The sequence below is a fragment of the Columba livia genome, chromosome 15, assembly GCF_036013475.1.
Source record: "Columba livia isolate bColLiv1 breed racing homer chromosome 15, bColLiv1.pat.W.v2, whole genome shotgun sequence".
NCBI lineage: Eukaryota > Metazoa > Chordata > Aves > Columbiformes > Columbidae > Columba > Columba livia.
The window spans coordinates 6,800,054-6,818,150 of record NC_088616.1 but is presented as its reverse complement, the minus strand read 5'-3'; the positions used below and the strand labels follow the sequence as shown (position 1 = coordinate 6,818,150).

Sequence of the window (18,097 nt, the reverse complement as noted above, 5' to 3'; positions counted from 1 at the left end):
AGGGCTGGGGCACGGGGTTTGGGTGTTTGCTGTGGGCTTCGTGCTGAACCCTGCCCAGCCCCGGTGTGCCTGGGGACAGCACTTCTGCTCCATCGCGAGTGTCGCCGGTGGAGATGAGTTAAAATCCCTGTATGAACAGTGTTGAGTGGCCACACCAGAACAAACTGAAACAGCTGAACTCCACCTTTGTGTTTGAGAAGGTTCAGGTGAAGTGATCCTCTGCCCTGAGCAAGCTGAGCAGAGGTGCGCAGGAGCTGCTGCCATCCCACCGTATGCAGAGCACACGGTAAACCCTGTTAATTCAGTGTCTAATCCTTTTCATTGTGTGCGGTTTTTACCATTGTCAGAGAAGCCCAAGAGGCAAGTGGACGTGCTGGTGCACTTGCACATGCAGTGACACAATGTACGTGCCGATATAGAATGTTGCTGAGCTATGGTGTAGCCACAGCTTCCTATTGCTACTCGTGTGCATCCCCTCCTCTTCAGAGCTGCACTCGCTGCAGCGGGTGTGAAGTTGAAGGAGCTGCTCCGGGTGTCCTCCAGCTGCCTGTGTTTGTGTATCAGCTCTCACCGAGCTCTGATCACGATTTAGGGCTAGTGTAATAGAAATTATGAGAGTTGAGGCCATTTGTGGGTCGTGGGCAGAGAAAATAGCATTTGTGCAGAGAGATGGCATTGAGTGTTCTACATCACTGTTTTATGTTTACAGAGCAAAGGGCACAAAAATAACATAAATGGGAACAAAACCTATGTTAGTACACTTATAACTCCATTTAGGCTTCTTTGTAAAGACTTTTGTGGTTCGCCTATGTGTTAAGGAAAGGAAGGAAAATTCTCCTACCTATTTACCCATGTTTGAGCAAGGGGACGGGCGGTACTTTGTGGCTGGCTCCACTGTGTTCCTGTGGATGGATGAATAGCTCTGCGTTTTGCCCGTCACCTGACAAGCTGGTTTATATTTAGATTAGGAGAGAAAGCGTCCGATTCTGAAAGCTGCATTTTCACTTGTGCAAAGGCCAGACCATGTATGCTGAGTTACCACAATGAGGTTTAAATTGTTTGCTCTTATTTTTTCCTGTGACTTGTTACAGTCCTGCTATGTCAAACTTGCGTTCCTTGAAAGCAAGGTGCCCAAAGGAGAGGTCTTTTGAAATCTGAGGAGACTTCCTCAGTACCAGCCAGCATGGTAGGTCTCTTGGAGGAGGATGTTTGGAAAATCCCATCCCTCTGGTGTTATCGTCTTGGTCCCAGCTCAACGCTGTGCTGTGACACTGGGCAGGGCATTAGCTTGTAGGTGGCAAATGCCATCCATAAAGCTGTGGTTTTGTTTTCAGCTGAGTTGTTGCTCTTGAGAGCAGTGTGGAAAGTTCAAAGTGGTACATGAGGGAATATGACTATCCACTTCTACCTTCATGGCACCCTGAGCAATTTAACACAAAAGCCTTTGTTCCCTGGTGACTTCATTCTTGAGAGGACTTTTTAATTTTAGTCCTTAGTTTCAAGAAGAAATAATGGGGATTTGTCATTGACAAGAAGGCTGCATCTCTCAAATGTCATGTGAAGAATCCACTCCATAATTCATAGGCTGGGTAGTGTGGGTGTACAAAGGAGAGTGCATAACAGATATGAGAGATTTCAGTTCAATTAAACTATTGGCCTTAAAGACAGCTTTTCTTGCCTTCATGGTATTTTCTTGACCTAGATCGCCAGCCTTTCTGCTAACTCATCTAGATAATTTTAGATTTCTGTAAGTACAAGTGTGGTGGGTTATTGGTTATTTTCATGCAGCTTTTTCTCCCTCCACTGCAGGTGGAGACTGACACTGTAATACCCAGCGCTGGTTGGTTTATCTTCTTTCTGTTACTGCTGCACACGTGAGCTGTGCATTTGTGTACACAGAAGTTCTGCTGTTTCTTATCAGTCCTCTTTCCATGGATTCTGTGAGTTTTGCTTGTTGTGTGATGAGACACGTATTGCTGTTGTTGTGCTAAGAAAGGGACCTTCTCCCTCCTCTGCTGTAGGACGTGAATAAGAGCAAACCTGAGGTGGGGGCCTGGGGGCCTGAATGCAAATGTGACCATTGGCTTCCGAGTTGCTGGAAGGTTGTGGCAGAGTTGGAGCTGCCAAAGGGGACTGCTGGGTCTGCCAGGGGCCTGGAGGGGTCATCTCCTCGTGGTCAGCCACTGCCTCCCAGCTTTGTGTTCCTGTCTTTGGCAGAGAAAATAAAGGAGCATTTGTATTATTTTCTTCTTGCAGTGAAGCTGAAGGTGTTAGGAGCTCTGACAGAGCTGTGCTAATGGCTGAGCAGTAGCAATGAAGTTAGCATCAGAGGTTGCACAGCAGAACTAACCTCCAGCTGTGGAGGTGCAGCCTTTATTTCAGCATTTTTTCTTTCAGTGTTTCTTTCTCGCCACATGTGTTTGTGTGCAGATGCAGGGGGCTCTTCTGTGCCGTCTGTGGCCAGACCCCATCTGTCTGGGATCTGTGTGGGGCACTCAGTATCTGGTGCTGAGCTCTGCTTCAGGAGCCGCTGCCTGCCAGTGAGGCAGGAGCAGCAAATACGTGTTAGTCGTGGAGTGACTTGTTTTCAGTGGAGCTTCCTATTACAACTTACAAAAGCCGTGAGATTTAAAAATAAACTTTAAAAAAAATGAACTCGCGGGAGCTTTTGGTGCAACTGTGTCCATGTGTATGTCTGCAGGAAGTGAGTCATATTCTTACAAAATCATCAGCTGAAGAATTTGTGGCTTTTATGACAATTCTCATTTTGGACTAAGTCTGATCTCTTCCTCTCTCTAGGTTTTTTCTCAGGCGTCAGGAATGTCTTCTGAGCCCGCTCCCTCCGCCTCACAGCAGTCCTCCGCCTCTCCACCCTCACCCGGTTCTCTCCATCTGCCTGAGAACCGCAGGGCCAGAGACCGCTCCCCATCGCCCATGAGAGGGTATCTCATCCCCAGCCCGCTGCCCACCCGGCGGACCAGGACGTTTTCAGCGTGAGTACTGGGAAACCTGCATTTCACAGACACAACCAGGTGGCTGCCTTTGGGCAGCCCTCTGGTTGGCCCTCTGCCGAGGTGGAGAGTCAGGGGGACAGCTGTATCTGGAAGAGGCTTTGGTGTTTTACTGTTATCTCTTCTCTAATAAATTTTGATGCCACTGGACTTTAAGTCCAAATTGACTGTAGTTTTTCAATGCTCCATTTGTGTAAAGGATGATCAAAGATTTTCCACTCTTTAAGACCCAAGTTTTACAGGCAGGAGAAAATACACTGAGATGTTTCAAAACAGAGTTCCATGTCAGAAGCTTTGCTTCACTTCAGACACCGGCTCTCAGGACCGGTTCCTGTTTGTGTTTCTTCATGAGCTCCACATCCTCCTTCAGCATGATCTCTTTTCTCACCGCCCCTCAAGCACTGGAGTAGATCTCACTGTGGGTATGGTTCTGCCATCAGCCAGGTTATATTTTAGGGGTGGCTCATGACCCTGCCACTTTTCAGAAGGCTCATTCCCTTTTCCTATTCAGCTTTCATATCTCCATTTTAGGATTGCCTCAGTAGACCTGTAAAAGAATATGTTGTTTTTCAGGGTATGAACTCTGATCTCTCTGTTTCTCTAAGATTATATGAGGTTTTCCGTAAAATGGGACGAGGTTTGTTGCTGTTGGTAGTTATTTGAGGTAGCGATCCTGCAGCAGAGCTGGCTTTCCTGTGACCCCATGGTGCCATGCAGGCTCCTGGGAGTCCCCTGCCCAACGGGCACTTCTCGCAGCGCAGCAGCAGAGGACGGTGTTGCAAGATTTGGCCATTGCAAAAGCTTCCCGGTGCCTGTGATGGGTCTCCCAGTGAGGTGTTGACCTGCAGAAGGCAAGGTGGGCTGCTTCGTTAATCTTGGTGGCCTTTGAATCAGTATCTGAGGGTATGTCATGAAGCTGCAGTCAAGCCATTGCTGGGGCTGTTCAGCCTGGAGAAAAGGAGGCTGAGGGGAGACCTTTTCACTGCCTACAGCTACCTGAAAGGAGATTATAGCATGGAGGGGTTTGGTCTCTTCTCCCAAGTAACAAGAGATAGGATGAGAGGAAATGGCCTCAGGTTGCACCAGGGGAGGTTTAGATTGGATATTAGCAAAAAGTTCTTTGTGGGAAAGGTTGTCAGGCGCTGGAACAGGCTGCCCAGGGAAGTGGTGGAGTCACCATCCCTGGAGGGGTTTAAAAGACGTGTAGATGAGGTTCCTAGGGACATGGTTTAGTGCCAGTGTTGGGTTAGCGGTTGGACTCAATGATATTGAGGCTCTCTTCCAACCAAAATGATTCTATGAACTGACTTGATAATTTGCATTGCCCTTGAAAAGGAATTCCAGGCCAGCTTTCCTCAGAGCAGTGCTAATAATGAACTTTTGTAATTCTTCTTGGCTGCTTATCCTAGCCTGGTTCTTACAAAACCGAAGAATTTGTTATTTGGCTTCCACAGTTCATTACTCATTAATTAAGTTGGGAATCATTCTGTTGTATTTGTTTGCCCTGAAAATCAAAACAGCTCTAAATTTTTGTTATTTTTTTAGTGTCCTCTTCAAACAAGGGAAGCTCTAGGTGAGTTCTGGGCCCACCGTTGTATAGAAAAGATGAACGTGACAGGCTGTGGCTTATTACTCAGTAGGATTATTTAATTTTGGTTCATTGCAAGTGTGGGGCTTTATCTGCTTGAAAGATGCAGCTGAACTTTAATGGCTTATTTAGGGCAGTGAGTACATTTCTGTGTAACAAGCACTTGTGGGGTCAGGTGTGTTGACAGCTTTATAGAGCTGGAAAAGAAGGGATTTAATGAAGATTTCTTCTTTCTTTAGCACTTTCAGCTGTCTTTCGTTAGTGTTAGTTTGACTCAAGGACCAGAGCTATTACCACATTTTTTAGTGATTTTATTTGGACTTCAGTAAACTTTTAATAGTTGGGAAAGTGATGTCAGAGTTGCCATGATGCATATAACCAAATGGCAACACAGTCACTTACTAAGTTTGAGGAATTGCTCCAAAATCCTCTTCTAGCACAGAAGCAACCTACTGAATAGCCATGGCATTACAAGGTCCTGATCTAGTAATGCCTCTGCGTAAAACCTGTTAAGATGTTGAAAACCTGCTGGGTCAGTGGGAGGTGGAATATTGGCTTCACTGGATCCTAGTCTGGCAGGATAATGATAGGCATGCATGCAGAAAAGATGTGTGTGTGCGTATACATACATACATGTGTACACATTTGTACCTGTCTATGCACTACCTTCTCTTAATACTACATGCACACATTTACTGTTAAATTTCTGAAAGTGCATACAACACCTTGGTGCACTCCTGAACTCACGAAAGGTATAAGATGTTTATGTTTAGTAGAGTGTCTAACCAGAAAATTTGGCAGAGTGATACAGCAGATGGATTTGAGATGGCAACTGATGGATTATAATGCTAGCAGACATCTTCATTATCTTTACCTCCCTTAAAAGGGCTACGGGCAAAACATGTGCAGTGTATGAAACTGAGTAGTAAGCAGTTGCTCACTGGGAGTAAGCGTTTTGGACCATTGTGCCCGTTTGCTGAGTGTGCTCTGACACACCTGGTCGCATCCGTGCTCAGCAATGAACCATTCTTCTTGTGCGCTCTTTTGCAGAACTGTGAGAGCATCGGAGGGTCCCATCTACAAAGGCGTCTGTAAATGCTTCTGTCGCTCCAAAGGCCACGGCTTCATTACCCCTGCGGATGGGGGGGCTGACATCTTCGTACACATCTCTGAGTAAGTCGTCTGGGTGGCCAAGGAAGGCTGGAACTTTGGTTTGCCTTAATTACTGAGTGCTTTTGACATTTCACATGCAAGGATAGTTTATAATCTGCCACCCTTACCTCAGCAGAGAGGAGTTATGCAGATGTTACTGGCAGTGGTAGATCATGCTGTTCCTTTCCTGCATTACTATAAATCTGTTGAGTTAAAAACGAGAAGATCCTGTCAAATCTCTCAGAATAAGCTGTGCCATTTCGCCCAGACCCAGAAACTTGCATGTACCTGAAGCCAGTCATCTATGCAGTATCCATTTTTAAAGATTTATTACAGTGAAAATTCACTACTTTTACTTTGCTCTGCTTGTACCATTTTTAAACTTAAGGTTAATTACCTTTACTGTTAAGAAAAGTCATACTTTATTACTTACTTGAATTTATGTAGTTTCAGTTTTGAGCACTTTATAGCTAAAGCTTTCTCTGTTAAAGGGTTCATTAGTACCTCTGCTTTTTACCTTGAACACACTGAGAACCATCACCTCTGAATCTACCTCTTGATAAACCAAACAGATTAAGCTTTTTTCAAGTCTTGCACTGAGAGTTTTTTCTCCAGTCTAAAAGTCTTTCCAGTCTCTTTTCTAAGTGTGCTGTAGAATTTAAGTATCATTTTCAAACAATACACAGTACACATACTTTCACTATATGGAGGTAAAATCTCATCCAGATTCCTGCTCTGTTTCCCTTTCTGTACATCCCATAGTTGCATTAGCCCTCTTGTCCCTGGTCTTTTGCTGAGTTGCTTATCTGGTCTGCCCTCTGCATCCTCTGCAGGGTCAGCATTGGGCGCAGTCCCAGACCCAGCCTGGCAGCCCAGCACAGTTTGTGTTCCTTGCTGTGTGACTTCAGCTTTGTTTGCAGCGCAGCACATCTGGTTGCAGTAGGTCCCGCCTGCCGCGGGATCCAGCTCACGCTCCGTACTGCACTGTCTTGGTTATTTATTGCTTGTCCAATCTGCAGGGTTTAACACACAGTTACGGATTTGAGTTGTTGACAAGCCTGGGGGCTGAAACTGCTCTCTGAGAGTGTGTATTAAGATTGCTCAATGTTTATTCTCCAATAACCTCTTTTAGATCTATCACTGGCTTTTAGACCGCCTGTTGTTTAGAGTGTTGAAGCTGTATAATCCTTATTTGTTGTTTGGAGTGGTTATCCAGTGATAAGTCAACACAAGCCTTACCAGAATTATTCATGTTGCCCCAGCTGTCTTTCCTGCTTGTGTGTATATAACACGTGTCCTTGGAGAAAGGAGCACACTGGTCGTCTTCCAGTTTGCTGAAATGTTACTGCATGATGGGTGTTGGCAAGTCAAAGCTTTTTAGGAGTTGTGGGTGCAAATGGGCTGAGTGGTCTGTTTATGTGTTCAACCCAAGGAAATGTTACTTAAGATCTTCTTTTTCTTTCATCTAATACCATGCACAATTTCTCCCTATTCCCTGAATAACTTAAAAATAACATTTCTTATATGACAATTAAAAAATGTAACTGTGAACATCTAGTCTGACCTATACAGTTACAGCCATTACATCAACAAGGGTTTAGTTAAAACAGCCCTCTCACAGAAACATGAATTCTCAGCCTTCTAATAAATTATTTCTAAAGAACTGTCTATTTTCAGCCCTTTTTTGCCTCTATGTTTTCTCTTCCAATTAGTTCAGTAATATTTTCTTCAGTTATGCCCAATTAACCCTTTTAAAACCCTAGAGATGACCTCCTCTGCTGGAAGGCACCTGTGCCTTTCTGACAGATCCTTTATCCAACGCACTCATAGCAGTTTGAGTGCTGGGGATCCACTGCTTCCCTGGGTGATCTCTTCCTGTAATTAACAGACCTGGCTCTTCATTGTTTCTGATGTTTAACTGACATCTCCCTTGCTATCAGTATAGCACTTCACTCCTCCTTCCACCTCCACAGCAGGTAAATGATGCCTTTCCTCTTAAAGCCTGTCATGTATGTGTTCAAAGACTGTTTTCCTTTCTCTTTCAGAAGCGTTTTAGCAAGCTTAGTTCATATTAATTTTGTAGGACTGAAGGATGTGCTTTATGCAACTTTTTAACACTCAATTCTGCTCCTCTGAAGCCAACAGGATTTTTTTTTTCTATTGAACCAGGACCGGGCCACTGTTTTGAATGTTTCTTGTGTAGGTGCTATCTCAGAACTTAAATTCAAAAATAGCTGATGTTTCTCCCTCAGCCTGTTAGTAAAAAGTGCTATTATTGAAGTGCTGAAGGTTTTGGCACATTGTGTTCTTTAATTACTCTGTGTGTATTTGAATTGTTGAAAACAGCTTTTACTGCTAGAGGATGATGGTATCACTGTCTTAATTCTGCCGCAAGGCAGCTCTGGAAAGACAAATTAATAATGCCTATCATTTCAGTTTATTTCACAGTGAATTTGAAACATTCCTCTTTATTAATGGGAATTGCTTATTGCAGCAGCATTCTGTAACCATCACTGTGGCTCAGGGGACTCCAATGACTCTGGTTTGTGTAGTGTGAGTTTTGAGATGTTGCTTGTGTTTATCACGCAATTCTTTTCTACCTATTTTACTCAGTTAAACCTGAACGTGAGAGAGACATCAATCTGTCTTGGTGCTGTATAGGGATCCGTTTGTGAAATGAAGGGTGTTGTTTCTCCTGAATCAGTTTTGCCTCAGGGCTTGGATTGCAGGAGCACAGATGAAATGGTTCCCCAGTTTGGATTCAGTGAGATAAATTGTTCCTCCGTGTTCATCACTGAGCTGTGATGATCTGTGAAGGTTTTGAGCATTGGGATCAGCTGCCTATCTTGCAGATTAATATGATTTTAAATATAAAAATTTAATTTGAGGAATTAATATTTTTCTTCCCTAAGCTTTGGGGAGCTGTAAGGTTACACTTCAATGAGGGAGTGTGGAGCCAGTTCTCCTTTTTAACTGATTAGGTACAGATGTACACAAAGGTACGGTTAACCAGGGCAGCCTGGAGTTCTCTGGAAACGCTGACACTGGTGGGTGGTCGCATCTCCTTTTGAGCTGTCCTGGCACGGTAGGTAGAGCCATGGTGGCAGCTCTGGTGACAGTCGCCGTGGGTGGTGGCAATGCCTTCTTGGGTTGGTCTGTGGGTGAAGCATCTGTGGCTGAAACCCTGAACCGTGACAGTACTGCCACTGGAGATGGGCAGATCAGAGCCCTGCCGGGAGACACGAGCCCAGCACGGCAAGGACATTGTCACACCCCTGCCAGCAGCTGAGGGTGACAGCCACGGACTCACCGCTGTGTTCTGCGCAGTGAGTCCTGCCTCCTTGTCTTTACTGCAAATGCTTCTTCTCAAGTAGGTGTAAACAATTGTGTTATATAGCTCATTGAATATGGTGAGATTTTGTTTTTCTCAGTTTAATACTTCACCCCTCTCCCAAACAGAAAACTTGCTAGTGGTGAATGTAAAACCCTAAATAGCAAGAGTGGAGATGGAGGAGTTGCTGAGATACTAATTCCAGATAATAGCTCTGGAAAGCTGGAAGCAAAGGCAAATTCATTTGCTGGAGTGAAATTTTTAAAAAGCCCCTGATTACCTTTTTTAATAGTGACATGTACTGTTAGTGCTTTCATTTCCAGCAGCCTGTATCATGATCCACTCTCACCAAATTGATGGTGTTAGTGTAGCATCAGTGCTGGGAGCTGTATCCTTGATATCTTACCTCCTTCGCTGTTGTTCGTAGTGGGAGTAAGTCAGCTCTTACAAATAGGAGCTGGTTTGGAGTTACTGAGATGTGATGGCTCCGGTGGGATCGTTTTCACTCTCCTGCCACTCTTCCTGCAGAGCTGGCAGGTTTCTGGGGAGCAGACAGGGGATTGCGGGGGGTGAGGTCCCCCACTTTGTGCTGGGGGCGTTCCCATCAGCTCGCCTTGCAAAAGGGTCCCTAGGGGTGGTGAGCTGTAGGTGCCTGTAGCGGCAGAGCAAACGCTGTGCTTTAGAGCACTGTGTAAGAATCCCACTCTTCTGCTTTCCCAGTGCACATGATGGAAACTCTCTGGGCTTTTGCGTTTGATTGGGATTTGGCCTGAAGCCTGCATAGCTGCAAGGGCAAGGCAAGGAGGTCGTTTGCTGGAGAGCAGTGACGAATGAATGACCGCACTCTTCTTTTTTTAAAGATTTGATTTTGCAAAAGCAGCTAATTTAATGGAACAGAAAGAACGTGTGTAGTGCTTGTGGGTTTTCTGCAGTTTGCTTGTACTTGGCTCTGAAGGGGAAAATGCTGCATTGCAGAGGCCTCCGGGCTGTCCGTCAGGCTGGTTCCTGACCCTGTGCTCAGTGTTGGCTTTGGAGAACTGATGCTGTGCTCCCCCTGGTTGTTGACACGCAGCACCCCTGGGTCCCTGGAGAGATCCTGAGTTTGCTGTGCTTTGCTTGTGCGTTGTGTTGTGATCTCAGGAGAGGATGCTTGTAGTGCTGGTGCCTCGGGGGTGCTGAGCAGAACAGAATTGGTCTCTCAGTGGACCCCTGGGTGGGATACGATCTCAGTCTGCTCTTGCATCCCAGTTTCTGGCACTGCTGGAGATGTGCTGTCAGCCACATCTTCCTGCAGGGAGGAGCTCAGCTGCGTCCTGCTGCGCTGAGGAGCTGGCTCTGAGCTTTTCATGTCCATGGAGAGATCATCTTTTCACACTCCTTTCTTTCCCCTGATTTTCTGCCAGATCACTAAGTTTCCTGCAAAGCATTAATGCCTCATCTCTTCTTCTGGCTCTTCTGTGATGCTGTTCTTCTGGTGGACTGTAACAATATGGTTGGAAATTAGCTCATAATTCTAAACAAACTGAGCTGAATCTGAGCTGAGAGAAAGAACCTTTCCAGCCTCTCTGCCTTTTCTGAAAACCACCAGCAGCAGAGTTTCTGCTGTCTGCAGCTGACTGCTCTGAGGCTGCTGGGAAGCCAAATCTGAGCATTCTGATTTCCTTCAAAATACTTCAAACACTTGATGAGTTACCTGCTTTGGGCTGCACACTTCCTTCCTGATGTGCTCTCTTTCTGGTGCCTTGCTGCATCTGTTATGTGTCTGAAATAAGTAGATTATCTGGGGTGGGGAGGAGAGACAGCAGAACACCAGATCTTACTTGAGGCGGGAGCTGGAAATGAATAGAACATGAATAGCCTTTTTCTGAGGGTTCCTCACAAGTCCCAGTTGGCTCAGAAGGCTCACATATCACACTGGTGCATGCATGAGAGCCAGGTTGCTGCAGTCATGGTTGTATTGTAGCAAAATCTGTCTAGAATTTTCACCTAAATGATATAAACTGTAATAGGTTAAAGCCAAGACTTACAGGCAGTGGGCATTGAAGATGACTCTGGCCACCTGAGGGTGGAGGTTCTTTGTGGTTTGTGAGCACAGGAAACAACTGCCCTGGGCTTCACTTTCCAGATGCAAACAGTAGGTGTTATTGTGAGAGGCTCCAGACTGGATGCTTGCACGAACACGTACCTTCTGTACCTCAGACTGAGTCCACATAGGCATCCTTGGGAAGCTCGGCTCTGGTGACCACCGGTGTCTTCCTCACGGTGCGTGGTGTGCTGCCTGGTGTCGAACTAGCTACTGAAAATAGAGAGCGAGCCATAGGGCTCATTACTCTATCATGTTCTGCTGGTTAATAAAAATAGGGGTGTCCTGGGAGATGTGTTGAGGTGTTAAATGAGCTTTAAGGAGCCCATGAGATACTGCAGCCTGTTGATCCATGACAGGCTTGTTGATCGGCAAGGCTCCAAATTCACTGCAAACCCTTGTTCAAAAATGTTTCCATGTGACTTAGTCTGTGTCCCACGGGGTTCAACTACAGTCCTGGAATATGAATAGCAGCTTTGAGAAGGAAGAACTACAACATTCCTTATTTAGGTAATTTCCTAATAACCTCCCGGTTCCCTAAAAATAGTGCAGGATAAAATGCTCCACCGTACCAGACTGGTGCTGAGCTGGGAAATGGGAGTTGCTGGATAGTCTAAAGCTTGCTCTGTTGTGTCTCTGACACAAACATCAGGAGAGCATTTCCTATTTTTAGCTGAATTTAAGTGTCTTAAAGTTCCTGGATGTATAGATACCCATGATACTGAATAGAACATGCATGCCAATCTCTTAAACAGCAGTGAAAATCTCCACCTTCCTCTAGATCAACATTTAAGATATAGTTAGGGTAAAAGTAAAGAATACAGATCTAAAAATATTTAATCAATATATTACATCAAAAAGCCCGTGTTTAACTTCCTCTACCAAATTATCCAGGTAGCTTGTGTATGGAGTGGGTGTTGTAGGCTGAGTCTGTTCCAAGATCTCAGTTTCCTTGCTCTGACCTTTCCCAGTTCATTCCCCTCCTTAGGCAATTGTTTCCTGCTGGAGGATCTTCCTGCAGCTTTGTGTCGGGCTCTGCCTCCATTCCAATGCCGTTATATTGTTCTTTCTTACCACCAGCAGTACTGCACAATCTGGATGTTGTTTGTTCCTGCTTCTAAGCATCATGTAGTGATAACAGTGCTGGACTTAAGTCTGCATCTGTCCCAGAGCAGCATTTGGTGGGCAAACACCGTGCTGGGAACACTGTTCACAAACAGGTCTGCTCCGGCTGCAAACTAAGACCTTTGTCCTTTTGCTTTTCATGTGCACTGGGGGCAATGGGTTAATAATCTCATAGTCAGTAGGCACCAAGAGTAACTGGTAGTCAGAAAGCTGCAGGATATAAAAGAATATTTGATCTGTGGCAGAAACATTGAAAGGCCAAAAGCAGAAAAAGGAATTTGACCTGTTTGTGCGGCCACAACCTTTTCAGACAGCTGTGCAAAGGACAGGCCTGGTCTTGATGAACTAAGGTCACCTCAACCATCAAGGGAAGAAATAAGACAAACTAGGGATGAGAAGAAGCCGTGTTGGGGTTGAATGAGGTTTTTATTACGAGCTTCAGTCTCTTGTAGTGTTAGTTTGGATAAGGAAAGAAACCAAGAAGGAATCTGATGCTGTCAGCATAGTGCTCGGTTCTGTAAGAAGTGCTTTCTGGGGGAAAAAAGTGCCTTTCTGGGTGCACACATTTGGGGGCCGATGTGATCTATGTAGAAGAAGAACAGGAGTAATTAACCTCATGATTCAAGCATAAGAAATTTGCATTAGCGAATGTTTTGTTTTGCTTTTCTTCCTGTGCAGAGCAGGGGCTGTAGACAGTAAGTACTCCAACCAGCTGTCTAACGGGTGCTGAGGGCTGCAGTGGCTCTTGGTGACAGCTGAGAGTGTCCTCCAGCCTGGGGCAGGCCCTTTGCATTTTCTCTCCTTGACTGCAGCCTTCTGTTTGTTAGTCATATCGTGTCTGTGTGTGCAATGATTCACTTGTTCTTAATTTCTTGAAAAACCAGGACCACTTTGGTCACCAGGACACCTACAACTCCTTTCTTACCAGAACACATCCTGGTATATATTCATATTTAAATTTAAACCAAACTGACCCCAACAAAAAACCCATCTTTTTTAGCACTCAACTGTCCTTCCTCACTTGAATTTGAGTATTCAAGTGGTAACTACTTTATCTCTGTTTTTCAGGAGCTTAAAATACTGCCTTGGTGTATTGGCATGTCTCTGGTGCTTCAGGAGGTGGTGTAGAGCCACTTTCCTTGTACATTAACCATACCTACTGATATCTTTTGCAGATTTCAAATGTTTATTTTGCTAACTGCATCTCATCCTGTTTTACAGGAGCTTTTTAAAGAACATGTAGGGTTCCTGTTTGTTAAAAAAACCTATCAGGCAAGCATGAGATCCCTTCCTGGGCAGGGCATCCGTTTCGTTTCATGCCTGCAAAGCGGAGCCTGAGCTCACCGCTCGCTGTGTGTGTTCCTCTGCTGTGCAGGAGCCAGAGGCGATACCTGGGCGCTGGAGTGGGTGGCTGGGATGGCAAGAGGAGACGCTGCTTTAGTTCCAGCTGCTGAAACACCGTCCACAGCTGGTCCCAGCACTCAAGGCCACATGAAGAAATGTTTCATTATGACTTGTTCCAGTGGCTCAGCTGTACCTGGAGACTTTCCGCTTCGGCTCGTATTGTCCATGTTCATTACGTCTGAGCTGGGAAATGCTTCTGCTCACTGTGTTTTGCTAGTCCCGTATTCCTTTGCACAGATGGAATGCCTGTGCTGTATTGCCTTTCACTGAAAGACAGTACCTTGCTCAGGTGGGACTGACATCCTGCATGGGTTGTGTTGTAAGTTACTGCTCATGGCAACGTGGTTTTAGCTCAGTAGCAACATTTTTTTAGCAACACGGGGTTTGAGTGAGAAAGACTATGTCACTTTTTTACATGACATTCCTGTTTTCACTCATGGTTTGACCTTCTCATGTCTCTTCTTGGGGCTTCATGTCCACTTGTCAGGCTCTGAGACAGCACAAGTAGCATCTTCGCACCCTTGCTTGAAATCCTATTTCGAAGTCAGGGTAAGCTGCAGAGAATTTGCTGGCAAATTCCTTTGGCAGTAAAAAAAGTGAATTAATCTCTGCTCCTGAAAGGACAGCAAGTGTTGGGTGTGCAGCCGCTTCACACCTAAAGAAATCTTAAACCTGTTAGAAATGGGGAAGGTGGGGTCTAAATGAAGGGGACAGTCACGGCCAGAGTCTAGATGTGGAAGCTTGAATATTCTGTCTAGTGTGGTGCAGGGCTGGGCTGGCAGGTTGGCCTGGGGACTTTGAAGGTAAATAAAGGTCAGTCAGATCAGCCTGCATGGGGCGGAAAGGGCTGTCAGGTCTGATGAAGGAGGCTTTGTCTTGACTTTTCTGTAACTGTTTTTCCTACCTTCAGTTTACTGTCCTTTTCCCAGACACTGCTCTGAAAGTTCAGCTTAGGACGTGCCTTCTTGGGTCTGAGTGCCGTGGTTGGAGGCAGCTGTTCAGTGGGGGTTTGGCCCAGGGAAATAAGGTCTGAAGGACATATGTTTAAAGTCACAGGATTTGGGAATGCCTTTAAGTCCTTGTAGCAGGTTTTAGATCCATATTTAGATACAGGAGCATTTTCAATGTCATGTTGATACAATCAGTTAGCAAACAATGGACTTTTCTTCCAGATTTCCTGTGGGAGAAGTTATAATTTCTGGGTCAGTTTTAGCTTTCCTTGTACACGCCTGCTCACCCCGTTCTCGTCCCTGAGCCCAGGCTGCTCCTGCCCAGCCACAGCCCCATGCACCCGCTCCCGGGGCAGGGGGAGCAGACGCTGGGACAGCCCTTAGAGCCGGGCAAGGCTGTGCAGGAGGTGAAGCTGAAGCAGTTTTGCAGAACTGGGGGGAGAGGCAACATCTGATGTGAAGTTGCAACTGGCAATAAGGACCACTGTGTTTAACTCCTATCGGTCCTGCCAGTCTTTCCTGCAATAGAAAAGCCGTAACAATGATGGGTCACAAGACAAGAGGGGATATGAAGGGCACTGCTAAAATCTTAGGTCCCTGCAATAACAGAAACATTTGTGGGGTAAAATTCCTGGGTGGTGTGAGTGTGGTCCCAGTATGTTCTCAGTGAAGCTAAGTAACAAACCCAATGCTCTTTATCTGTTCACAAATACGAATTCTGCTGAGAAACACTGAAAAAACCCTGAAACAACAAGAAATCTAGAGCCTAGGTTGTCAGAGAAGGGGAACTTGAGCATGGGATTGGGTAGGTGTATTTAAAGAAAGGCAAACTAGCATCCTTTCTGCTGCCAGGCAGTCATGGCAATGTGGGTTGGAAGGCATCTCTCCCTGTTTTCATGGCACATGCTGGGATTTTTATTAAAAACTCTCCTCCTGAACGCAGTGGTAGAAGCAAGGAAGGCTGTTACCCTTTGCTGTTCTCTGTTTCTTCAGTACCTAGTTGTGGACAGAAGGTGATGGCGCTTTTGCCATTTCCCACTGTTTCCAGGTGAGGACTTGCAGGCAGTAACAAAGTCCTGGGCAGGAGCGAGCGGCTCTTGGAAATCTTCTGATGGTGTCTGTGCTGTGAAGTGTCATGGTCACAGAACTCTCTTTTTCCACAGCAAGTAATTTTTGAAGTGTTCGACACTGTGTCATACCTGGGCTCTTATTTTTCCATACCTCAGGGGAACTATGTTATGGTGGAGTAACCTAAAGGTAAAATCGATGATCGACGTGGTACAATCCTTCTTTAAAAAAAGAAAAAAGAAAAAAGAAAAAAGAGAAAAAAAGGGGGAAAAAGCTTCAGAAGTTTGAGAGGAAGGGGAAAAAAAATCCACTTTCTATAGTTTAAAAACGCAACTGCAAAGGAAGCACTGGAGAGTGTCAGCCCTGCCCTCTAGTGCTGCCAGCGAGTGTTGCCTAAGACCGGGCTCAACTGGGTATTTTTTAAGGCATATTAGAGTGTGGGGGTTTTGTGTTTGTTTTTGTGTGTTAGTTTGTTTTTTTAGGGGGTGGGGGTGTTTATAGTGTTTTCATAGGATTTTTCTGCAAGACAACCAAAATCAACCTCAATCTTTGGTAGATGATGGGCTCTATAAAATGAACCTGAAGTATCTTGAGCAGCCAAGATAATCATGATGATAAAAACGTAAACAAGCTGCAAAAGGGTAAGAGTTTTAATGTCATTTATGATTAACTGCAGCTTCCCCTCCGCAGTATCGAAGGCGAGTACGTTCCTGTGGCAGGCGACGAGGTCACCTACAAGATGTGCACCATCCCTCCGAAGAACGAGAAGCTGCAGGCGGTGGAGGTGGTGATCACCCACCTGGCTCCGGGGACCAAGCACGAGACCTGGTCGGGGCACGTGGTCAGTTCCTGAGGTGTCCCCGCGGTGCCACCTGCGCCGTCACTGCTCAACAACCGCCTGCAGGGACCTGTCCTAAGAGTATTTTATGTGTTGTGCGGGAGGAAATACTGCATTGTCAATAAAGCAGAAGCAGGCCAAAATTACCATTTTTACAGCTGGCCTGAATGGAAAAAAAAAAAAGGCAATTCAAATGCTAATGAAAAAAAAATCTAGCGTAACGTCTTTACCAAAACCGTATTTTAAAGAGACCTTGTTTGTGTGCTTGGTGAAGGGGGGGAAGGTTTGGTTTTTCTTTTATGTTGTGAACTGATTTCAGCAGATGCCCAGGGGAGCTGGGACGAGGTTGGAGGGGGAGAGCGAGCTGTTCCAGCGCAGACAGCCGCGGCGGCCGCACGGCGCCCAGCCCCGGAGCTGTTCCTGGAGCTGCTCTCTGCAAGGGCTGGAGCACGTTATTGCCGATAACAGCGCCTGATGCCGCGGCTTGTGAGAGAGAGGAGCGCGGTGCTGCCATTTGTTTTCCTCGTGGAAGGAAGTTCACAAACGGAGCAGCTGCTGCAGGGTGGACAATCTCCCTCTGGTGCTCATGCTCCGATGGCCACGGCTGGGTGCCCTCCTCTGCACTGTTTGCTAACGGCGTGTCTGCATGTGGGTGGAGCATTGTGGTTTTAAAGCCTCGGTTGTTTGTGAATTTACTTAGGTGCCTTGATGGTTGATTAGCAACAGATTTTATAGGCCAGTATTAAAATAAGAAAAAAAGGAAAACAACCCAAAACTAAAAAAAAAAAAAAGCCTCAAGGTAAGTGGTATAAAGCTGTAAAGTAGTAGATATTTCATAGCCTCTGACCGTGTCTGAATTTAGACAAAGCTGAAGATTGCCTTCTTGATTGCATATAGCTGAATGTCTGCTGTGGTGTTTCACTGGGCAGGCAGAATACCTGTACTTCCGAAATGCACGTTTTATGCTGTTCAGATGAGCGTATGTAAAATACTGTGCGGGTTACTTAACAGGCTCAGCTGCCTGATTCTGCAGCTGTTTCCCTGGACAACTTGCTTGGTAGCATGTGATGTGGTCACCCGTGCCCTGGCTCTGCAAGATTTCTTGTAGCTGTAGTGCAACTGAATTAGTTCTGTACCTATTGGCCTTTCACTTTTTTTTTTTAATTGAAGTGTTTTTTTTCTCTGTTATGTTCCTAACAGTGGATTTTAATTGACTTTGCAAATAAAAAAAAAAAAATAAGGCATGATATTCTTATGTTAATTGTGTGAAACAGTAGAACTTCAGTTGCCTATTTGCAGATTTAACAAGAGGCACTCACTGTCATGATGTGTCTTAAGACATGGGGAAAGCACAGGTGGGTGGAGGTCACTAACGGCTGCCACTGCTCATTTTACCTGTATTACACTGTACTGCATGACAATGACCAGCCTGTAGCCAGGTTTTGGTTTTTTATTAACCACAAGGCTTAGTAGTGGCAGATTTACCACACTCCAGCTTGTTGGGAGTATCACATGCTGCTTCCTTTGCAAGATGTGTGACCTTTATA

At 45.5% G+C, this 18,097-nt stretch overlaps 1 protein-coding gene across 5 annotated transcripts in view; it reads left to right on the top strand.

Annotated features, from left to right (window-relative positions):
- Positions 1-17,797, top strand: part of CARHSP1 (calcium regulated heat stable protein 1) — a 32,310-nt gene extending 14,513 nt beyond the window's left edge. For 4 of the 5 annotated variants that reach the window (XM_065030786.1, XM_021295728.2, XM_065030785.1 and 1 more), the window contains exons 2-4: positions 2,800-2,993; positions 5,650-5,772; positions 16,403-17,797. In XM_065030786.1, coding sequence (XP_064886858.1) covers positions 2,821-2,993; positions 5,650-5,772; positions 16,403-16,565 — 459 coding nt within the window. In that variant the 5' untranslated portion in view covers positions 2,800-2,820 and the 3' untranslated portion in view covers positions 16,566-17,797. The remainder of the gene's footprint in view (positions 1-2,799; positions 2,994-5,649; positions 5,773-16,402) is intronic. The other variant, XM_065030787.1, reaches the window with a different exon arrangement.
- Positions 17,798-18,097: the final 300 nt, after the last annotated feature.